At 56.6% G+C, this 22,736-nt stretch overlaps 1 protein-coding gene across 3 annotated transcripts in view; it reads right to left on the bottom strand.

Moving 5' to 3' along the window:
- Positions 1–22,178, bottom strand: part of SPATA20 (spermatogenesis associated 20) — a 33,849-nt gene extending 11,671 nt beyond the window's left edge. Inside the window, exons 1-15 of one of the 3 annotated variants that reach the window (XM_039501496.1) lie at positions 22,033–22,178; positions 19,299–19,436; positions 18,526–18,590; positions 17,540–17,694; positions 17,238–17,381; positions 16,562–16,763; positions 16,333–16,463; positions 16,076–16,180; positions 12,878–12,952; positions 12,000–12,212; positions 11,227–11,419; positions 8,969–9,137; positions 6,476–6,684; positions 5,528–5,727; positions 928–1,008 (exon numbers count right to left, since the gene is read on the bottom strand). In XM_039501496.1, the coding sequence (XP_039357430.1) occupies positions 928–1,008; positions 5,528–5,727; positions 6,476–6,684; positions 8,969–9,137; positions 11,227–11,419; positions 12,000–12,212; positions 12,878–12,952; positions 16,076–16,180; positions 16,333–16,463; positions 16,562–16,763; positions 17,238–17,381; positions 17,540–17,694; positions 18,526–18,590; positions 19,299–19,436; positions 22,033–22,115 (2,163 nt within the window). In that variant the 5' untranslated portion in view covers positions 22,116–22,178. Of the gene's footprint in view, positions 1–927; positions 1,009–5,527; positions 5,728–6,475; positions 6,685–8,968; positions 9,138–11,226; positions 11,420–11,999; positions 12,213–12,877; positions 12,953–16,075; positions 16,181–16,332; positions 16,464–16,561; positions 16,764–17,237; positions 17,382–17,539; positions 17,708–18,525; positions 18,591–19,298; positions 19,437–19,677; positions 19,774–22,032 lie in introns of those variants that run through there. The other 2 variants (XM_039501497.1, XM_039501498.1) reach the window with 2 other exon arrangements.
- Between the last annotated feature and the right edge of the window lie 558 nt (positions 22,179–22,736).

Below are 22,736 nucleotides of genomic sequence, written 5' to 3'. Positions count from 1 at the left end.
TGAACGACGGGAAGATGTTACACCTCGTGCTCACCCTCCACAGGGGAATGCCTTAAAATACAGTCACTGCTAACTGCAAGGAACAGCCGCACGCCAGGGGCTTGTTTAACATCTAAAGGGATTGCATCCAACACGCGGGTGAATGACAAACCCCCTGCCCAAGGCAACTGCTCCGCGCAGAGCTGACTGCCCTCGGCTCATAGCATGGACAGCACAAGGCACTTGGGGGCGAGGAAAACGGGGGGCAGCATTGGGCTCATGGGAACGCCTGGACCTTAGAGTGGATGCATGGATCTTGGTCTCGGGGGCTGGGGCTGAGGGAGGATCTAAGGGAGGTTTGGGGATTCGAATGGCTGGAAGAGGACATTAGGCTCGGGGGGAAGGGGCGGTTCCTGGCACAGGAACTGAGGGATCAGAGGAGCTTCTGGGGGAGTTTGCAGGGTTCCCGTTGAGGGCGTGGGGCTGGGAGCGAGGATGTTGCATTTCCAGGCCGAAGTTGTGTTGCTGAGTTCAGTAACCTAGATACATGTGCAATTCAGTGCTGACAGCCGGGCCGGGTACGTCCGCCCTGGAACAAGTGTCTCTCTCTGGGAGCCCCGTGTAAACACACACGCTGCATTGTAACAATTCATTTCCCGGGAACGGGCTGACAGAAAGAGCCTCTGCGGCCATTTCTCTGTGTCAGGAGAGGCGCCCGGGGAGCGGTATTCATGGTCCCTGCCTCCCGAGCTGATAAACAAGGCACAGCATCTGGAGGGGTGTGGGGAAAGTAGGGCACCCCTTTAAAAGAGAGGCAGGGATGGAGGGGGGGGAGAATGGGTGGGGGAGAAAGAGCATCAGGAATCCAGCACCAGGTGTGAAGAGAGGCAGGGAAGCAGAACCAGCCTGTGTGCCCGGAGGCTGTCTGGCAGGTTGTGGAGAGGGTACCTTGTTTGGAGAGAAGACGGAGTGGACACAGCGGAGCAGATCTTTAGTATCTTCTCCTTCTGGGGCGCCGCAGATAACAACCTGTCCGCAGAGAAAGGAATGCCAAGGTAAATGGAACCAGACTGTTAAGCCCACCCACGTCAGGCTGGCTCCCCAAGTCTGTTTACACCAGCTGCAGATCTGCTCCACTGGCTCTTCCCTCTCACTCACAGGATCCCAAAGCGCTTCGTCTAGGAACCAACAGACAAACTATTCAGGGATCGCTTCCCCCACCACTGAAATGCAGCCACTTTGGGGGCGGACCGAAGCAGCTGTTTAACATCACTCAGCAAGGCTACCGCAAACATTTCGGGCCAGCCACGAAAAACATCTCGTTCAACTGAACCTGCAGGAGGAATCTGGGTCACAGAATATGATTCCAAGATAGAATCTGGCCAGGAAACTGGAGCCACCACGCACAAAGAGCCCTGGGGGCATCACTGAGCACAAGAGATCAGGGCTCCCATTGTACGTCTCACCTGACAGACAGCACCGTCAGTAGCAAAGAGCCTCTTAGCCTGGGGCTGTGGGGACACTGGTTCAGTATTGACTCAAGGGGACGGCGTCCACTACTGAATCATCAACACAGAATCATAGAATCTCAGGGTTGGAAGGGACCTCAGGAGGTATCTAGTCCAACCCCCTGCTCCAAGCTGAACCTTGGGTTCCCACATGCTAGCACTGGCTTGGCTTAGCCAGGCAGGATCACACCGTAAGGTGGGGTAGGGTGTGCAGGCCAGATGGAGATGGGAGAAAACAACATAAGAAAAGCCATACTGGGTCAGACCAAAAGTCCATCTAACCCAGTATCCTGTCTACCAACAGTGGCCAATGCCAGGTGCTCCAAGGGAAATGAACAGAACAGGTAATCATCAAGTGATCCATCCCCTGTCGCCCATTCCCAGGTTCTGGCAAACAGACGCTAGGGACACCATCCCAGCCCATCCTGGCTAATAGCCATTGATGGACCTATCCTCCATGAATTTATCTTGTTCTTTTTTGAACTCTGTTAGTGTCTTTGCCTTCACAACATCCTCTGGCAAGGAGTTCCACAGGTTGTCTGTGCATTGTGTGAAGAAATACTTCCTTTTGTTTGTTTTAAACCTGCTGCCTATTAACTTCTTTTGATGGCCCCTTGTTCTTGTGTTATGAGAAGGAGTAAACAACACCTCCTTATTTACTTTCTCCACACCAGTCATGATTTTAAAGACCTTTATCATATCCCCTTTAGTTGTCTCTTTTTCCAAGCTGAAAAATCCCACTTATTAATCTCTCCTCACATGGAAGCTGTTCCATATCCCTGATCATTTTTGTTGCCCTTTTCTGAACTTTTTCCAATTCCAATATATCTCTTTTGAGATGGGGCAACCACACCTGCATGCAGTATTCAAGATGTGGGCGCACCATGGATTTATATAGAGGCAACATGATATCTTCTGTCTTATTATTTATCCCTGTCCTAATGATTCCCAACATTCTGTTTGCTTTTCTGACGGCCGCTGCCCGCTGAGTGGATGTTTTTGGAGAACTATCCACAATGACTCCAAGATCTCTTTTGTGAGTGGCAACAGCTAATTTAGACCCCATCATTTTCTATGGATAGTTGGGATTATGTTTTCCAAAGTGCATTACTCTGCATTTATCAACACTGAATTTCATCTGCCTGTAGTGGGGCAGTAACCCCGCTCCTGCCCTGAAGGGCCTTAAACCAGCTCTGCGAGCGGGCTGTGGCAGGGAACCAGTAAGAACAGGCTGACTGGGGGAAGTAGCCCAAGGCTGGGCATTGAACTACATCTGCACAGAGCAGGCAGGAATCCAAGCCACTGTCATTAAGAAAGGCAGGATACCCTGGAGCGAGTGGCTCTGCCTTTTGCTCGCCTCTCCTGTGTGCTTGCTGCCGGGTCAGTGTGGACCCACGAGCACCGGCTCCCCCTGCTCCCACCCTGCGGCTGCGGGAGAAGGCTCTCTCCCTACAGTGAATTAGCAGCCCCAGGTTCTTCTAAGCATTACAAGCGAGCCAAGCGGGGGTGGCAGACAGACTGGGGCTGGGGTCAGCCAAGACTGACTTGATGCCCGTGTACTCACGCATGCGCTCTCTGCTTTCAGCCTGCTCAGCAAGGAGGAGTCTCCTGCACACTAACCTGGGGCATGACACGAGCATATCAGGGCTCAGCAGCCTGCTCTGCCCTTTGGAAGGAACGTCCTGGATAGCAATGCTCAGCCCTCACCCAGCCCTCAGCACCACCACAGGGTCTTCTGCTTCCTAGCTAGCCCACCTGTCTGCCCTGCCCCTTGTCAGAGATCTCAGGGTGAGGACGGGTGAGGGGAGGGCAGGGTATCAGAGAGACCAGGGAAGGGGAGTGGTGGGCAGGGGGTATGACAGAACCAAGGGAGAGGCAGACCAGGGGAGGGGAGGGGCGGGACGGGGGTATGACAGAACCGAGGGAGAGGCAGACCAGGAGAGGGGAGGGGACAGGGTATGACAGAAACCGGGGGAGAGGCAGACCAGGGGAGGGGAGGGGCGAGGAGGGGGTATGACAGAACCAGGGGGCGAGGCAGACCGGGGAGGGGAGGGGAGGGGAGGGACGGGGGTATCAGAGACCAAGGGGTATCAGACTGACCATGGCAAGGGCCAGGTCTAGGTGGGGCCTACGTATCAGAAAGCAGAGGGCCACAAGGAACTGTGGCGAGAGGAAGGCATCTAAGTCAGGTGACTGGATTCATGCTGTTTCAATTGTTCTTCACTTCCTGTCCCAAACTGCTTCGTAGTGCTGCTGAGTGCTGTCTCCCTGCTGTTGTGTGGCACCCCAGAGGTGGCTGCATGTCAGTGATGGGGAAATGACCCTTTCCTTCCCCTGCGGTAAGCAGCATTTTGGGATCCCCGTGCTATGGGCTCGCTCATCCTTGTGATTCATTCATCTCCGCCTCGCCCCTCCCCTCTCACCCATCTAGTCTGCCCGCAGGCAGAGAGTAGAAAGCCTGCAAAGGACCAAACCAACCAGAAACAGGTGGAGAAGCAAAGGAGTTCACGGAATGGTCACGGGGCGATTTCAGAGTCACCCCTAGTCAGTCACTTACGGTACCAGCCTAATCCGACTCCTGGGGATACACACAGCAGAATTGCCACCAGCTGTTCCCGAATGGGGAAGCCGTGGCCAGTGGCTGCACACACGCTCCAGCCAGCTAGGGGCTCCGAAGGGCACCTCCCCGGGGGCTCTCTGTGGGATGCAAGGGTATGTCCTACAGCCCTATACACCCCAATATCCCCACAGGAGCTGCCGGGCAGAGAACCCCATCCCTTCCCCAGGGCACATGCCACCAGCCACAAACCAACGTGCCTCCACCGGGGAGTGGCCGCCTCGCCACCCAGCCGGCCCAGCGCAACAAGGGCACCAGCAATTCAGACTAAGCCTGCACAGCTTCTCGCACAAGCCCCCAGCCATTCAGACGCTGCCCTCCCTCACCCGTGGCGATCTGACAGAGTGGAGAGGGATGCCTAAGGACCCGTCTGCACAGAGGGGCTCGGTATGTAGGCTGCATAACTGAAGAGAGGAAGCCTGGCTCGTGTTTAGAGGGTAGGATTCCTGGTTTGTGGTGACTTCACCACTCTGGGACTCACTGTTCCCCTGCTGTGGACTGGGGATGGTGGTCCCTTGCGTGGGAGCAGTGGGATTTCATGAATGCTTGTATGGTGCTCTGGAATCCACAGACAGACGGCACAGTGCATGGGTAATACTCCTCTAGCGGGGCTTCAAACCCAGCCATCCTCCCGAATCCTAACCACTCCACAGGGCAGCGGTGCCCAGAAATCACCTGGAAGAGGGCAGGAACAATGGGCCCAGACACACAGCCAGCCCTTCAGAAGCCAAGTCCAGGCAGACCTCAGCCCCTCTGCCTTGTGCTGTCACTTCCCAGCACTGCGGGATTCTCCCTTGTAAGAGCTGGCTTGGAACAAAGCAACTCAGCAGCACAGAGACACAATTAAAGCAAGGGAAAGCAGGAGGGAGGGACGCTGCCCCTGATCTGCCCATGACCTGCATTCGATCCTAAAGCCGGTTAAGGACAAGGATGACAGGCATGTTCTTACCACCCACCCGGAGCGCTTTCATCTGACTCTGCCATACACCAGGACTGGGACAGCGCTCCAAAGAGGGCTCTCTCCGTTCCGGCATCTCCCCTCCCAAATACACACACGTGCACAGGAACACTCGGGCATGCATATGCACAAACGCACACCGCAAAACCACCAGATACAGAGGCACACATGTGCATGCGTTCGTGCCCAAACACACAGGCCCACGGATACACAAGCGCACACATATGCACAAATACACACAACCGTGCATACACACACACACAAATCCAGATGCACACCCAGACACAAGGACATGTGCCTATGGGCAAGAGCAAACTCGCACAGACACCCGCCATCCCCTCTCTCAGATCCGCCGGCGCCCCCAACATATGAGGGAGGGGCCTCTACGCTAGGACCGAGCAGGACGTGCCGGGGGAGCAGCAGGTGAGTCTCTGACCACACAGATCCACTGGCCAAACTCCCTACCTGTTTGAGAGTGCGGTGAAAGGCCACGGTGGCTCGGGCCATCTCTGGCAGGGCCACAGGGATCTTCAGCAGCCTCTCCGAGAAGGCAGCCAGGATCTGCCCAGCTTTCTCCACCCACTCCATATTGCCAGAGTAACAGGCTGCCCTGAGCAGGTTAGCAACGGCCACGGAGTTGGCGCTGGGCTCCACGCCATCTTGATCTACAGGGAGACAAGAGCCTGTCAGCCAAGCCACCCAGTGCCCCCCGGGCGCAGCACTCGCCATGGGGACACGGCTGCCTGGCATGCCAGCAGGACGCCGCCGAAGGAGCGTGTCAGCGTGCTGGGTGTCAGGGCCGGGCACCGCTCAGCCTCTCCAGGGCTGCTGCTCTGAGATGCACCCAGGGCAGATGCCTTGAGACCTAGGCCACAGACAAAGCATGAAAGATCCAGGGGCTGGGAAATCTTTCCCTGGGCCCTGTTTCAACTTCACCATGGAGAGGTCAAACCCGGGCTGCTTGTTAAAAGACATTACCGAGGCCCCCGGCAACTCACGGCAGCAGGGAAGTGGCCTGCACTGCCACGCTGGAGACCCAGGCTCCAAGCCTGACTGGGACGGTCACTGTCTAGGCTGGGAAAGCTATAGAGAATTCCCATGCTAGCCTGCAAGGACCTCTGCAACCAAGCAACGACTAGCGCGACGCTCTGCATATCAGCTCCCCATTGTGAGCCAATGCCCGGCACCACCAGACAAAGCACTGCGGAGGTGGGACTCTGCCGCTTTTGGGGTATCCCACTCTCCGCTTCTTGATGAAACGACGACGACAACTAAAGAAAACGACAGCCCAGCTTCTTGTAGGTCCTACACATAAACACCACTGTGCCCAGCATGACCTTATGATGAGTTCTCATGACTTCCTCGTTCTCAACTTGAGTCTGGGGGCCCAGCCCGGCTCCACGGGGCACTTACCATCCTTCAAGCGGAGGAGCAGAGAGGAGTCCCCGGCCTCGCTGGAGAAATACGCAAAGCCTTTGGCGTCCCAGAAGAGCTCGTCTTGTTTGCGCTGGAGCTGCACGGCCCACTCCAGCCAGCCCTGGTTCAGCGAGGCCTCGTAAAGGTCAAAGAGGGCCTGGATCACAAAGACATAATCCTCCAGGAAGCCCTGAATGGGAACAGCGCTGCAAAGACAGTCAGGGAAGGGAGGGACAGAAAAACGTGAGATCCACCACACCGGAATGGGTCTGTGGTCCCTGTAAATACTGGAAGGCAGATGACCCCTCCTCCCGTGGGGCTCGCCGCTGGGGAACACTGCCCCATGCAGTGGGGGGTCTTCCTGAGCCCAGCCTGTGGTCAGCTTATGACCTGAAGGATATTGGGCCAGATCCTCAGCTAGTGCAGACTGACTTTACTGGAGCTAAGCCAGTTTACACCAGCTGGATCTGGCCCGTTGTTTGTAACCTGATACCCTCTTGCCGGTGCATGGCCCCCAGCCATCTCCCACATGACTAGTAAAGTACCAACCCGGATATGGAAACAGATACAAAGGGCCGGATCCTCTGCCTTCACCAGGTCAGAGCCCCTCAATTCCCGCTGAACTCAGTGAGAAAGGAGGGTGCTCAGCACCGCTGAGGATCAGACCCTGTCTCCCAAAACAGATGCCCCAGTGCTGGGGAGGGTGAGCGGAACACGGTTAGGGACCCATCTCCCTGGCCTCACATTCACACTCCAAACCGCCCCCAAGCCCGGAGCCCTGCCAGGCAAACAACAGGGTCCACAAAGACATGTGCAGCCTGTCCCACGCTGCAGCCAGTCGTTAGCCAGGCAAATCACCTTCCATTCAAACTGTCTTCATCCCTGTTGACACACGCCTAATTTGTGTTTGCCCAGGAGAGCGCAGTGGCAGGGAAGGAAGAAGTGAAAGGGGGAGGGGGGTAAGGGGGTTCATCCAGATTGTGGAGCTACTGGCGTCTGTTGTCACAGTTGTCCCATTGTTTCATCGGCGCTGCTGGCAAATATTAAGAAAGTGCCCATCGCTGGGGTGCTGTGCAGCTCCGAGCGTGCAGCAGCTCCCTTGTGCCTGGACTCCAAGTGGGCCTGCGTGTGCATCGTGAGGGTCTGTGCAGCTGTATCTGATGTGCATGGTCCTTGCACGCGTGTGCACCGTATGCACTGACGTGTGTGGGTGTGCTCGTAGGCATGGGCACACGTCTGTGTGTGTGTGTGTGTGTGTGTTCACGTCTGGGCCTGCCCCTGCCTACACTCTCTGTATGTCTACACCATGTGTTGGGGTGTGCGTCACTCTGGAGGTGCGTGTAACAAACACACCAAGGCCTCCTCGATGCCAGCAGGGGTCGCCAATGGGATGGTCTGTCACAAAAGCACGCGCCCCTCCTGCATAAGCTAAACTGGGACCTTTCGCCACCAGTGGGAGGCTGAGAGGGGCCAGCCACTAGAGGGAGACGTAGTCAAAGGCACGGCACACGGCGCGGGAGGCTAGCAGGGTAGGGGGGGTTAGCAGAAGCTGTTTGGAGCAGGGCCTTTGAGTGTTTCCCTCTGGGCAGCAACTAGCACTGGCCCTTGATAAATGGAGCTTTGTTACCGATCCTGTCCAATCTCGATTACCGTGCTCAGCCCCAGCTGTCATTCTGCAGGCAGCAGGGGAAGAAGGTGTCTTCAAATGGTAAAGATAAGAAAGAGCCAGGAGAGGATTTGACTTTAATTCCTCTGAGCTCTCTTGGGAGCCCATCCACCCTGAGCTGAATTAAGCTAACCTCAAACGCAGACACGGGAAACAGATGCCCCAGGCTGTAGCAGCATCCGCCCCTCTGAGCAGAAGCCCAGCCCCGAGGGGGCAGGCGGACTGAGAGCTGAACGGACCCACAGGCAGAGGGCTGCATGGCCATACGGACAATGGTCCAGACAGACCTCCGGACAGAGGGTCCCTCCAGCTGTGCAGAGTTGTCTGGACTTGCCACGCCAGCGTGGCCTGGCTGAGACCCTGCTTCTCAGTCTCTCCCCTGCTCTCTCGTTCCAAGGCTGAAGCTGACTGGCCAGTCCGCTAGACCAGTGGCAACGTCCTGCAGCACCAGCCAACGTCAGCCTCTCCCTCTCCAGCCTGGCAGCGGGGCAGGAGCGCCAGAAGGGCAGTGAGTGCAGTCCACGAGGCGTGTAGTCACGGCGACCCCTTTGGCAGCCAGCAGGCTGGGCAGCAGGAGGGCTCCCAAGGGGAAGGCTGGGGGCTGTGAACGGGGTGGAGGACACTCAAAGGGACGCAGAAAACCTGCTCCTCATGGAAACCGGAGCCCAGACGCCACAGCAATGGCCACCTTTGAAATGCAGCAGAACAGATGAGGCAGATTAAAGAGACAGACAGACTGATTGGACAGACAATCGGCCTCCTTAGTTCTGTGCCGTTACCCCCCCCCACCCAATGCCGTGCTGAGCGACTTCTCCCGCACTCACCCCTGCTCCACCGAGCTGCCTTTGCCCCGGTAGCAGCTCCGCAGCAGCCGGCCGCTGCTGACATCGAACAGGTGGCCTCGCAGGAAGTCAGCTGCCCGCCCGGCCCGGCTGACGTACTCCTCCTTGCCGAGGATCGCCCCGCTCTGAGCGAAGCCCGAAATCATCAGGCCTGCACGGGTCAGAGAGAGAACAGAGCCTCACGCAGGCTGCAACTAGGACCGTTTACTGACCAGCCAGCTCCACTCCTTTGTTTAAAGAGCCCGCCTGGCGCTTCGCTTTGCTGAGGTCGAAGCCAGGCTGAAAGCAGGACAGGCCACAGCCCCTGACAACCAGCGTAAGCCACTGAGAACATCACGTCTCATCAGAGTGGCACCTGACAGGAAAAAAGCTCCGAAATGCCCCTTCGGTGGAATACGGAGTCTCTCCCACCTGCAGTACCCCAGCCAGGCCGTGCGGTCACGACAGACAAGCACAGCAGCCCTCTGACTCCAGGAGAGCTCACACGCAGCCTGATTCATTGGGAGGGAACGCCGGGCAGGACAGAGGTTACTACCTACCATGGGACCCCTGGGCTTGTACCAGCGATACACAGACACCTGACCCCTCCACCCCCATGCCAGCCAGCACTCAGTGCTGGCCATGGGCTCTGATCCTAGCCTGGGACTTGAACCCGTGACATCTCAGCCCCACTGCGCCACACAGACACTTTTGACAGTTTACATGCGTTAAGGAGCCTCTACAACGGATGCCCTGAAAACCAGAGAAAGGTTCTGCTGCCCCCTGCTGGCAAATGGGAGAAGTGTCTTGGCAAGCAGTCCTGAGTGCCCCCTCCCTGGGTTTGCTTCGTTATAACCCTGCCACTCGCAGAGAAACACCCAGGGCCGGGAGGCGGAGAGCCTCAGAGAGGGAGTATCTCCGCAGCACCTGGGAACAAAGCCGATGCCTGCGTCAGGCCTGCAGGAGAGGCGGGGCACTGTCCTGCCAGATGCCTTCCCAGGAGGGAGGCTGCACCTTGCCCATGCTCCCGGGGAGCCTCTCAGCTTGACCCAGGGTGCTGGAGATGCCCCGGAGGTGAAGGAAGGTCACAGGCCAACAGACGGAGAGCAGAGCCCAGCAGGGACCATCAGCAGGAGAAGGGGTCTGAGGGGTGGGTGGAGGGGAAGCCATGGACAGTCAGGAGGGGATGCAAGGGGCTGGGGGCGGGGAAGGCGGGCTGGGGGCTAGAGGGAAGGAAAGGGAACAAAGGGCCGGCCGGCCGTAGCCCTGCCTGGAATGGAGCCGCCCTGCTGCTGAGCTCCCAGCCCAGGACGTCTTGGCAGGGCCAGCTCTCGGCTGTGAAGTAACAAAGGCAGCGACCCCTCGAGCAATCGCCCGTCACCTGTGTGCGCCCAGGATGCCCCAGTAGCCTGACATACCTCCCCACCCCCACACTGGAAGGCTCTGCAGGCCCCCGGACCATCCCCTGCAGGGACTGGCAGGCCAGGAGGCAGAGCCGAAGGCCAAGCCCAAAGAGGGAGCAAGGGAGGGAATTCAGCCAGACCGTGGCCTAAAGGCACTGAACTCGGGGTCCAAAAGGGACTCTAGGCTCTGCACTGCCTCCCGCTGGCTGGGCCCGAGACTGCTCTACGCCCTGGGTATCTCCCCGTCTCATTTCTTGCAGCACCTCCTGGTGTCTGGGACAATTCATTCAAAGAGCCCTCCCTCAAACCACTCTCTCAGCTGATCTCAGTGTCTGGATGGGCTGCCCGCTCCTGGGCAGATGAGACTATGGCAGCGCAGGGTTAGAGCATAAGGCCCCTGCTCCTGGAGTCATGTGATAACAGCCAAATCTCAGCTTTCATTTAAAAAAAAAAAGTAAGCTCCTAGCCCTTAGGGTTGTGGAGAAAAGCTTGACCATGTGACCCAAGTGTGGCTGACGCTTGCCTGAGTCTGCACCCAGCCTGAAACAACAGCTCGGAGAGGTGTGAGCTGGCCCAAGCCCTCCGAGTGAAGCATGGAGCCATGTCATGGGGGCAGTGCCCCAGTGCAGTGGGGGGCAAGGGAGGTCCCATGTCATGGGGTGGGCCTAGGACCCCAGATTCTGTAATCCAGCCCTGGACTATGGTTACGCTCCAGAGATTCAGACAAGGCCTCTTGGCTGCTTCTGTAGCCAGAGCATTTGGGGACGCGAGCCCAGCACTGGCTGCACGTGACTCCCCGCGAGTCGTGTGCACCTTTCATGACCAGCGATTCCCCTGAGCCCGAGGGACCCTTCTCACCGTTCCAGGACGCCAGCATCTTGGTGTCCAGATGCGGGCGCGGTCGGTGACCCCGGGCTTCGCAGAGACGCTCTCTGTTCTTCGCCAGCATCGTCTTGAGCTGTTCCAGGCCCAGCCCGAACCTGGCTGCCGTCAGCTCCAGGGAATACTGCACAATCAGCACGTTCTGCCCCCTCAGCTCCTTGTGCGGGTCCTGAAACGAGGAGCCAGCAGCATCACACCTCTCACCTCAGGAACCAGATGAGGCTGCACCACTGGCCAGGCCTACACTCGTCCTCTCCAGGAAACTTCCTCTCACACTGAGGAACAGCCAGGACGGCCTCCCATCACAAACTCAAGTAGGTGACTGTGTCCTACCCCCAGGGTGCCTCTCTCCAGGGACCCCTAGATAGCAGTACCTCCCTCCCCAGGCCCCAGCAGCCAGCACCACTCCTCCCCCAGTATCCCCTGCCGCCAGTGCGGCTTCCTCCCAATAACCACAGCTATCAGTGTGACTAACAGCCAATATTTCCACATGGTGTCTTCCCAGTATCCCCAGCTGCTAGAGTCACTTCCTCCCAGTACCCCCAGTTGCCACGTATCATCCCCTCCCAGTCTGGCTAACTGCCGATATCTCCATACACCTTCGCAGAATCCCCCTGCCAATACAGTTACTTTGGAATCCTTCTCCCTTCACTACGCCTGTCCGCACAGTTCAGAGGCCAGTGTCTCCTGTGTCCCCTCCCCTCCTCCATTTCCCTCCCCATAGCCTGAGGCCCCCTCTCCCAGCTCACCTTCGCTGGGCTCACGTTCCCACCTTCCTTCACCCCATAGTGATGCATGAACACATCTGCCACAGTCTTCCTCTCTGAGGCCCCCTCCACAGGCTCTGGAAGGAGGCGCCGTATTTCCTCCGCCGTCCACACGCAGAACGCCCCCTCCCGCTTCTCTTTGGACTTGGCTGTCGGGTAGGAGTCTGCGTCCTCTGCGCTGTAGAATCCTCCAGCCTGAAACAACCAGCAGCACCATTAACACAGACACGCCGGCTGGTAAAAGCTGCCACCCCCTCACCACACATGCGTTAGCGATGTACGATCAAGCCTCTGTAACTGATCACCCCGGCCAACGGGTGGCGCTGCAGGGAACAGGGCAGAGGGGGATACTCCAGGTGCAGTGTACTGATATATCAGTATGGTCTGGGGATGCAAGAAATCTGGGTTCTGTTCGTGTCTCAGCTTCTTGTCTGACCTTGGGCAAATCCCTAAATCTCCCCGTGCCTCCGTTCCCCCTCCATAAAATGGGGATGGCACTTCCCTCCCTACCAGGGTGTTGTGAGGCTAAAATCCATTACTGATTGTGAGGCGCTCAGGTAGGACAGTCGTGAGGACCATGGAAACACCTACATAGGTCAGGCATAGACCTGTCTCTGTCCCAGGCAGCCGGAAGCGCTGCAGGGGACAAGACAGAAGGAGACAGAACTGGCATAGACCAGTCTGTTGCAGCCAGCAGAGGTGGGGATACACAGGCACGAAGGAGCCTGGGCACCGGGAGCGGAGGAGCGGGTTGCCCTCGTGCCAGTGACTTTGATCGCTGGCGAAGCACGGGAGCCGCCGGATGTGAAGGCAGCAATGAGGCAAGTGATTCCCGCACCCGTGCAAAGGTGCTGACTTACCCTGTCGCTCAGATCTCGGGAGACGTAGAGCAGAACGTCCGCAGCAACATCTGCAAAGAAGTCATCGCCAGAAATCTGTTAAAGACACAACGAGGATTCCATTCCAGTGATAACAAAGGGAGGAACAGCGACGCTAACAAGATCGAGCAGGGGCTCCTGATTTAAAGGCTCACGCAGGAAACAGCAGATCTGTTGGTTCAAGGATTGCACGCCCAGGACTGGATTGGAGGGTCGCCGTCACACCAGGGAAATCTGCTGGTGTCTGTGAGTTTCCCCAGATCTACACCAGGGTTGCTGAGAGCAGACGTCCTTTGGACACTTACACAAAGTCAAGCTCAGAACGTCCCACCCAAAGCTCCACTCTTGCTTGTGTTTGAAACCTTGGCAGCAAAACCCTTTGGAGGCTAGCAGGGTGAGGCAGGAATCCCGTCTGGCCAGAGACTGGCAGAGCATGGCCAGAGTCCCCGGCTTCAGACAAGCTGAATTTCCTGGGATGATCTCAAGACAACAGATGGGCCAGTAATTTCATTTGCCTCCATTGCAGGTGACAGGTAACAAGGGTCCTCAAATCCATCATACTTGGGCCCTACACTTAGTCCCGGTATTGCTCTGGTGTGGCCACGCACAGCCTCTCTCCTGCTGATTCACATCCGCTGCTCTGGGAAGCAGGATCCCCGTGCCGGGGGAGCTGAGCTCCCAGTGGGGTCTGTGTCCACCCTCTGCCCTGTCCCACACGGATGCTCAGCTGAGGGATCTTCCCACCTGTGCCGTGCTTTTGGCTGATGGCTCACAGGTTCGATAGCTTTCCTTTTCCCCCTCTGCGTAACGGGGAGAGGAGCCTCAACCTGCAGGCAGCTCGTGAAGCCAAGCTAACGCCAGCACCTTCCTCTGGGCTCCTCACTCCAGGCAGGTTGGGGGCATGAGGAATGCAGGGGCATCCTTCATGCCCGCAGCCCAAATACATGACTCCGATGCTCCTGAGATTTTCCTGCCCCGTGCTCCTGGCAGAGGAGTTGGAGCACAAGGGGGTCCTTCCTAGGTCACATCCCAAACATGAAGTTCCCCATCCCAGCTGCAGCTCTCTGCCCCCTTCCAACCCCTGTACAGTTCTCCGGCTCTCTGAGACCAGGGGTTCACACCTCTCCCACACGCTCCCCTCCCCAACCTGTCAGCAGAGAGAAGGAAGAGCCTGAGCCTGGCAGAGAAAGGGTTAAGACCAAGGAAAGAGTGTTGAGATGGGACAGAGAGCCACTGGGGGGCTGGTGCGAGGAACTTGACACACCGGAGCGGAGATGCTGAGACACCCACGTATGTCTAGACGAGAGGTTGTGGCCCTGCTGTAACTCCAGTTCACTCATTGCCGGTTAACCTGAGGTGGCTAACAGCTGTGTACACCCTGATCTACACACTCCCCCAGCGTGCTTGTGCCCTGGGACACACACTGGTGGAGCGTCTAAGTGAGCGTTTCCGAAGGCGTTCGCTAATGGGAGTTCAGAGGGGACCGATTAACTCTCAAACACTGTTGAGACATGTGGGGAGGGTGGAGGGACCCTGACACACAGGGGTGGAGTAGGGAGGCACCCTAAGAAACCCCGTCGGGTCTCAGAGTGAGCAGCTTCTGTATCTGAAGTATTCTGTATTCAGAGCTTCTGTATCTGAAGTATTCTGTATTCAGAGCTTCTGTATCTGAAGCTGCTGCCAGATTCCCTCGGCCTGTCTTCAGTGGGAAAGGGCTGAGGACAGGCGAAGGGCTCAGGCTGGCTGGGAGGACCCAGTTCTTCCCATCTGCTCTCCGCACAGCGGTCTGTGGGGAACGAGTCTGTGGTTCCTGGGTGAGATGCTAGTGGATCAATGTTGCCATCACAACAATGCCCGTTGCTGACAGTGTCCGGTGAGGGCTGGGGCACGCTGGCAGGGCTGCACGGGGGCGGGATGCGCTGCCCTTGCCGGTGCTGTACCAGTGCTGGGGACGGGACGCCGACTAGCTGCCAATTTGACACAAGTGCTGCTCTTGCTCTGCAACATGCTGGGATTCTCCAGAGCCACAAGGAGCAGGGATCCCAAATATCATTGAAATGAACTGGCACCCAACTGCCTTCGGCGCCTGTCAACGGCCTGGCCCAGAGCTCCCACTCATCCTGCCAGTGCTTGTGCAGCAGCTTCTGTGCCTGGCCGGCACAAAACTCAGACAAACTTCCCCTCAGTGCTACGGACAGGGACTGCCAGAGGGTCGGGTGGAGTTTTTGACTGGAGCCAGTTGTTCTGGGGGTAGAGGTCTGGGGGCTAGTCCTGGCTCTGTCACTGACTTGACGTGTGACCTTGGCCAAGTCACTTCACCTTGTTGTGCCTTAGCTACCCCAGCTGTAAAATGGGGGCAGTGCGACTTCCTCCCCCACTCCTCCCCCGCTTTGTAAAGCTCTCAGAGGCCCCTGAGTGCGGCATTCACAAAGTCACAGCGTTACTCTAACCAGGTAGGGTTAGGTAACTCAGGGGCTAAGCCTGGGATCTCAGTGGGGACACAGCGAATGGGGCCGGGGAAGAGGATGCTGGCAGAGCCTGCCAGGAGGGGGAAGGTGGTGGGTGTGTCCCAAGATGCCGGGAAGACGTTGCCTGCTGGCTTGGTTGGAATTCCCTCTGCCTCAGGCAGCCCGTGTCACCAGGCTTTGCTCTGGCAAGCCAGCTCTTGTTCTCCTTCCCCTGCGGAAATCCCCAGTCCCGGATAATGCCATGTGAATCCATCTGCTCAGCAATGTGCTCTCCTTGCCGCCCTAGGCGCTCCTATCAGCTCTCCTCAGGCTCCTGTGGAACCAAACAGCCGGCTAGTGCCAGGGGAGCCTCTCACCAGGGATTCCCGGCTGCACTGCTGCTGCTCCCCATCACCACCGACATTTTGTCAGGGACAAGCCTGTCAACAGCCCCTTTCCATCCCAGCCTCCCCTCACCTGAGCAGGAGTCTTGGGACAGGACATGGAACCAGGCTGAGGCTACCCATGCGTATGGTATCTGTCTCTCTCTCGGCACCAGAGGACAGCTGGCAAGTTTTCCAGTCCTCCCCACAGCAAGCACACTCTCCAGTCTAGACTGTCCGAAATGAGCTGCTTCTTGCTGAGATCAGACCTCTGCTCAGGGGCCAATTCTTCTGAGTCTTGATTCAGAGCTTTAAGTTATCATTAGAGCTAAGAGTTACAGTGGGCCTACCTGAAACGCCCTGGCATAGGCCACAGCTAGCTGCCCCTGATCATACAGCATCTTCTCAAAGTGAGGAACGTGCCATCTCTGGTCGGTGGAGTAGCGGTGGAATCCCTGCAGAGACAGAAACAGTACACGTGCACCAGGGCCCAGCACACCCCTGGTCAGCAATGCGATTATACCTCCAGGGTTTTCTTTCATGCTACCCAAGCAAGATGCCCCCACGAGCTATCGCTCCAGGCCATCTAACACCCAGCCCCCCTTACCTGACCAATGTGATCATGAATCCCACCATACGCCATCATCTTGAGAGTGTGCAGCGCCATCTGCAAGGCCCGTGCACCGTCAGGGGATGCCCGGTGTAGGGCCCAGTATGTGAACAGGAAATTTAAATTGACTGCAATACAATAACAAAGCCGCGCACCTGAGGTCAGTTCCATGCCCCGCGCTGCTCCCTTCTGCTGCGATGGCTCAGTTAGGAGACAATGGACTGACCTGGCGTGGGGAACTTTGGAAACTCTGAAAAGCCGCCGTATTCCTCATCATATGATTCAGACAGCTGCTGGAAACACCTGGCCATCACCTCTGGAAAAGGTGGGGGGGAATCTTCCCCTTTGATGCCGATCTCAGCCCTGGCCAGCAGCGCTGACATAATCCTCTGGCTATTCTCCAAAAGGGCATTTTTGTTCCGCTTCCACTAGGAAGGAGACCATGAAAGAGCCGGAAGGTCAGTCTTGCCCCATCCGCTGTTCATGGCCTTTGTCCCCTCTTGATGAGGTTCCCTGTGTTAGTCAAATCCAGATTCTGTCTTCAGGCCCCAGTCCAGTTCTTTGGTCCAGCACCCAATGATTCCTCTCCCCAGATAAATTCTAATCAATCTCTAACCCATCCAGAGTTCTGTGCCTCTCCCCTATGCAGAGTCCATCAGCTGGTGTTTTTTCTCACTAACTGGCCACTCTCTTTTCCCCACATCCAGTTCGCTTGTCCCCCAAACACACATGTCCCCACTATCCCAACCCCAAATCCAATTTTCCCCATCAACCCTCCAAATCAAACAATAAGTGCTAATAGCAAAGGCTAGTCCACTTCCCTGTCCCAGGTTTCTGTGCTGTATTTTTCTGATGAGGACCCAAAAACCTACCACAAAATCTCAGGCAGCAAAAATGTATACCTGATCGGCAATTCGGAGCAGCACTGTTCGAAAGCCGACTTGGTAAATTCCGTCTTCAGGAGGGAAATACGTCCCACCTATGAAGGGTTTGAGGTCAGGAGTCAGCCACACACTCATTGGCCAGCCCCCTCCACTGCTGGTAGCCTACAAGAAAAACCATGGATAAGTGATCATCTCTCGGCCATCCCTTGGTATCATAATGTGTGTGTCTAACCCAGGGATGGTGGAGAGGTTCTCTCCACACCTCTTGTCATGCATTTCCCCTTTCTTGTCATTGTCCCACGTCAGACCCACCTCCTCACCTGCACAAAGGTCATGTAAACTTTATCCACATCTGGCCTCTCCTCACGATCCACTTTTATGCACACAAAGTTGTCGTTCAGAATCTTGCCGATCTCTTTGTTCTTGAAGGACTCCTGCTCCATCACGTGGCACCAGTGGCAGGTGGAATAGCCGACTGAAAACAAACACTGTCAATTAAAGAAAGGTTCCAAGCTGAATATTGGGACAAACGTCCTACTGATGAAATCTATTCACTGTGGAATACTCTCCCAAGGGGATCCCCATTGAATGGGACAGTTACAAATCGGATTGCAGAGTAAACTGCAGGGAATGAGTCTGCATTGGGGAATGCAGGTTAGGTCACTCTGTCATTTCCATCTCTAACCCCTATGATTTTGCCCCATAGACTCTTGTAAACAAGAAGGAGCCTACTGGCTAATAACATAAGAACGGCCATAATGGATCACATCAAAGGTCCATCTTGCCCAGTATCCTGTCTTCCGACAGTGGCCAATTCCAGGTGCTTCAGAGGGAATGAACAGAACAGGGAATCATCAAGCGATCCGTCCCCTGTCGCCCATTCCCAGCTTCTGGCAAACAGTGGCTAGGGACTCTTCAGAGCATAGTTTTGCTCAACTTAAACTAGTGTCCATTTAAGGACTAGTCTACATGTGGGAATTAACCAGAATTGATCATGCTTAATCCATTTTGGAGGTGGATTAAGCAAAACCTGAAAACAGCACTCTTGTTCTGGATTAAGAGTGTCCACACAAAAAGGTATTCAGGAACAGCTATAGTTATTTAAATTCAGATCCTATCTTATTCTGGAATAACCTCTGTGTAGACAAACCCTAAAACTATCTGATCCTCTCATGCTGTTAAGTAGTACAAGGTTATCAGGCAATCGTCTCAAAGACTCTCCATGTCATTCACACACCTGCTTGGCCTAGGGTGTAATTTACATAACCATGCATGGGAAAGTTCAGTGCATTTGCTCTTGGGTTACCTGACAGAAATATCAGCTTGTTTTCTTTCTTTGCTTTATCAAAGGCTTCCTGGCCCCATGGGTACCTGGGAGGAAAGAAAGAAAGGGGCTTCTGCCATGAGGGCTGCTGGGTTTTATAATGTATTTTACACTGGCTGAGGACCTGTTATAAGATGGGAGGCAATCAGTGTGCTCGTTGTGGATAATCAAGTCCTATTCAGGGCTCTGGCCTGTAGCACATGGTCACCTCCTGCCCCACAAGATTATCACAAATCTGAGTAAACACGACACGAAGGGAAGAACTCCATAGCCTCAGGGTGACACACACAACCCCATAGCATCAGGGTGATCCCTCCCACCCCCGCACACACACACACAAAGAAGTCCCTAATAGAAAACTCTGGATATCAGGGCCAGCTCCAGGCACCAGCTTATCAAGCAGGTGCTTGGGGCGGCAACTCGGGAGTGGGGCGGCACTTTCAGGGATTCGGCGGCAATTCGGCGGAGGGTCCCTCACTCCCGCTCGGAGCGAAGGACCTCCTGCTGAATTGCCGCAGATCGCGATTGCGGCGGCTTTTTTTTTTTTTTTTTTTGGCTGCTTGGGGCGGCAAAACCCCTGGAGCCGGCCCTGCTGGCTATACATTTAAGCCAGTGGTGGGCAACCTGTGGCCCGCAGGCCATACGGTGCCCACCACTGATCTAAACTGTGCTGCCACCCATCCCAGATCCCATGAACCCTACCCAGCTTCACTGTTGGTAAAAATGAAAGGGAAGAGGGGAAGGCTCTCTCTCACCAGTCCACCGGATTGTGGGCATGCTGGAGGAGATAGGGAGACTTCTCGTTAATCAGACGGTTGGTGTAACGATGGATGCTAGGTCGGCTGCTTTTCCCTCCTGTGGCCATGGCTGGGCCCCCTCTCAGAAACACTGTCCTGTGACAAGGAACACAAAGGTTTGTTAGCATCACTCATCCCTGAAGTCGAGTAAGACACCAAAGTCCCAAGAACTGCTAAGGACTGGATCAGCATATGGCCCAGGCTTCTTGAGGTCCCTGTACACGCCCGGAGTGATCCCCGGTGGGCTGGTTGCGGCAGCGTGGTCAGTCTGTATCTGGGAATGCTGCCGGTTCCTCACCGCAAACCCAAGGCTGGAATCATGAGCTGTGACACTAACCTCTTGGGTTACTGCAGGGGTCTGGGTGGAGGTGACTTAGGCCCCGCCAGCACAAAGCTAGCTCAAGCACGCCCCCAGTGGGCAGGGGAAGGAGTGTTAATGCTGCCATTGTGATGCGGGAGCTGTGTCATAGCCCAGCTGAGAGCGGCTCCTACAGCCTAAGTGCACAGCTGCAGCAGGGGAGGGCTGTGTCCTCTCCCTCCAGCCAAACACCACCTCCTTAGCCATACCCCAGAAGGCTACTGCTCAGCATACACACGGCTCTTCTCCCTGCAGCCCCCAGCCCGACAGGTATGCTGCTCCTTTGAGCACACTCCAAAACGCTTCCCTTTCTGTCCAACACAGACCATCCACCTATATAAAGCTCAGAACTGCCACCTCATTCTGCCGCAGGTACCTGTACTCATTCCCACAGTATGTGAGTGCCTCACAACACCCCTGCGAGGTAGGGAACAGCTATCTTCCCCACTCTTCCAGCTGGGGAACCAAGGCACAGAAAGGCAAAGTGACTCACCCCAAGTTACACATGGGGGGGTAGGCAACTGAACCCAGGTCTCCAAAGTCTCCAGCCAGTGTCCCAACCTGGACCACACAACACAACCTCCTAGCACCCCAAGGAAACTCAGCCCTCAGGATCCTCTGTGCTGAACCCCTCCCCCGCCCAAAAATCTCTCCTTTTACCTCCTAACTGTACCCACAGACCTTAAAAGGCCTCACAGCCACAGCCTTGACTCACTTCACAAGGAGACCAGCAACAGAGACTTTACATTTACACAGCTCCAAAACATGCCAGATGTTCCTCACACTGATCCAGAGACAAGGTCTCTCCTCCGAGTTCCCAACCTAAATAGGCTTGAAGCCAACAAAGGATAGGAAGTAACATACACAAGTAATTCAGTGAGCCGGGTGGGGTCACCTTGTCTCTTGGGTCCCACACTTTTTGTGGGGCTCATCTTTTCTCACTCTCTTGCCATCATTTTGGAGGAGACCAAGGACCTGGTGGGCCTTGTGAATGGAGTAACTCCTAAAATGGGACATGAAGGAGGAGGAGAGGATGGAGACAGGGTGGAACAGGTCCAGAAGGGGGTTCCAGGTGGAGGGGGGGGATGTGGGAGACAGAGCAAAGACAAGAGCGAGCGAAGGGAATGAAGGGGAAGGTTAACTACAAAGCTTGAGTCAAGAGAAGACAGACAGGTAGAGTAGACCCTTATATGGGAGATTAGTATGGAGTGATCCTGACATTACACAGCTTCTGGGATCAGCTCCAAAGACTGCAACCCACAAAAAATCAATGCTGCACCAGGCAGATGTACAGGCATCAGCACGGCATCGAACATCCTAACAGGGAGGAATGAGGCTCAGATTCAGAGACAGGCAGCTGATCTCTCCCTGGTCATTACCAATCTGAACAGGGATCAGTGGCAGGCTGAACAAACACATAACTCCCACAAGCAATATTGGGTCAGATCTAGCTGTAGAGAACACTTACTCTCATACTGCGATGAAGGGAACGTCTCAGTCCTAGGGGGGGCCAAGGGGAATAGGGCTATACTGGGGCTGGTGATTTGTCTTGACTGGCAGTAGGACAGATAAGGAACCTTATTGTAACCTTGTATAACCTCCACCCATTCCCTTTGTTGAATCCCCCAGTTGTCTCTTGTCATGCACTTAACGTGTAGCGTTTAGCACAACAGGCCTCCTAGGGGCTGCCAGATTCAGAATACAAATCATGCCTCATAATAGCAGCAGCAGACAGGACAACACTCTTGGGCGTGGCAGAAATTCTCTCTGGGCCAGACTAGGGGGAGCAAAGGGATCATAAACTGTCAGCGCCAGGGACAGACAGAGGAGGCTGCCGGGCTGGACAGATGACTTCCCCCAATGGATCAATACCAATGACAGACAAGGGGCTCCTCCGCCTGGGGCAGACAACATCTCCCTGGGCTCAGGATCCTGGACAGAGAGTGGGTCAGACAGAACCCGCCAAGTGTCAGTAGCAGCAGCAACCCACCAAAACACAGAGCCACACCTTCTCCCCGCCTTTCTTTGGGGCTGGATCAAAGACAAGCCAGGGCATCTCACTGGGCCAGAGAACCACAGGCCCCCTTGGGACAGCGCCAGACCGGGGGGCGGAGGGGGGCGGATCCCATGGCGGTCAGACAGAGCAGCCTCCCTCCCCCAATCCTGGGGGGGCCTGGGGGATCCCCCTGGGGCTGACAGAACCACCCCCCCCCTTGGCTCAGTCCCGGGAGGGCTGCTCCCCTCGGGGCTCCTGTGGGGCTGTGACATGTCAGCGGTGCCTCCGGTTCCCGGACCGGCTCCGTCCGGGCTGTTCCCTGGGCTCGGCCCCGGTACCTGCGAGTCCAGGCGGCTCGGTTCGGCCCGGCCCGGCGGGACAGCAGGCAGCCGCAGCGGCGGAGGAGGGGGGCGGAGATCATGGCCGCCGCCAGCGACTCACTCCCGGGCTCGGGCTGCGGGGAGGAGGGGAGGCCGGCAGGGGGCGGCAGCGGCTGCCCAGCAAGAGGAGCGGCCGGACAGCCCCGGGCCCACGGGGCGGGACAGGCGCGCTGCGCCGGGGAGGAGGAGCCGAGCCGCGGCTAAGGCTTCCTCCTGCCTGCGCTCGGGGGGTGGCCCTGGCTCTGAGTCCCCAGGATGGGGGTGACCCTGGCTCAGGCTTGGGGGGTGACTGGGGCTGAGTCCCCAGGACAGGGGTGGCCCTGGCTCTGAGTCCCCAGGATGGGGGTGACCCTGGCTCAGGCTCTGGGGGTGACTCTGGGCTGAATCCCCAGGGTGAGGGTGACCCTGGTTCTGAGTCCCCAGGATGGGGGTGACCCTGGCTCAGGCTCTGGGGGTGATTCTGGGCTGAATACCCAGGATGGGGGTGACCCTGGCTCAGGCTCTGGGGGTGACTGTTTCTGAGTCCCCAGGACGGGGCTAACCCTGGCTCTGGGTCTGAGTCCTGGGCCGAGGCAGCTCCAGGCCTGAATCCCACGGGACCCTGCTAGGCTTTGGGGTTTGTGCCCCTCTTTGCAGTCCTGTATTCGGGCAGGGCCAGGGCC

Source organism: Mauremys reevesii, linkage group 15 (assembly GCF_016161935.1).
Source record: "Mauremys reevesii isolate NIE-2019 linkage group 15, ASM1616193v1, whole genome shotgun sequence".
Taxonomy (NCBI): Eukaryota; Metazoa; Chordata; order Testudines; family Geoemydidae; genus Mauremys; species Mauremys reevesii.
Note: the sequence above shows the minus strand (reverse complement) of the source record. Positions and strands in the feature narration are given on the sequence as shown.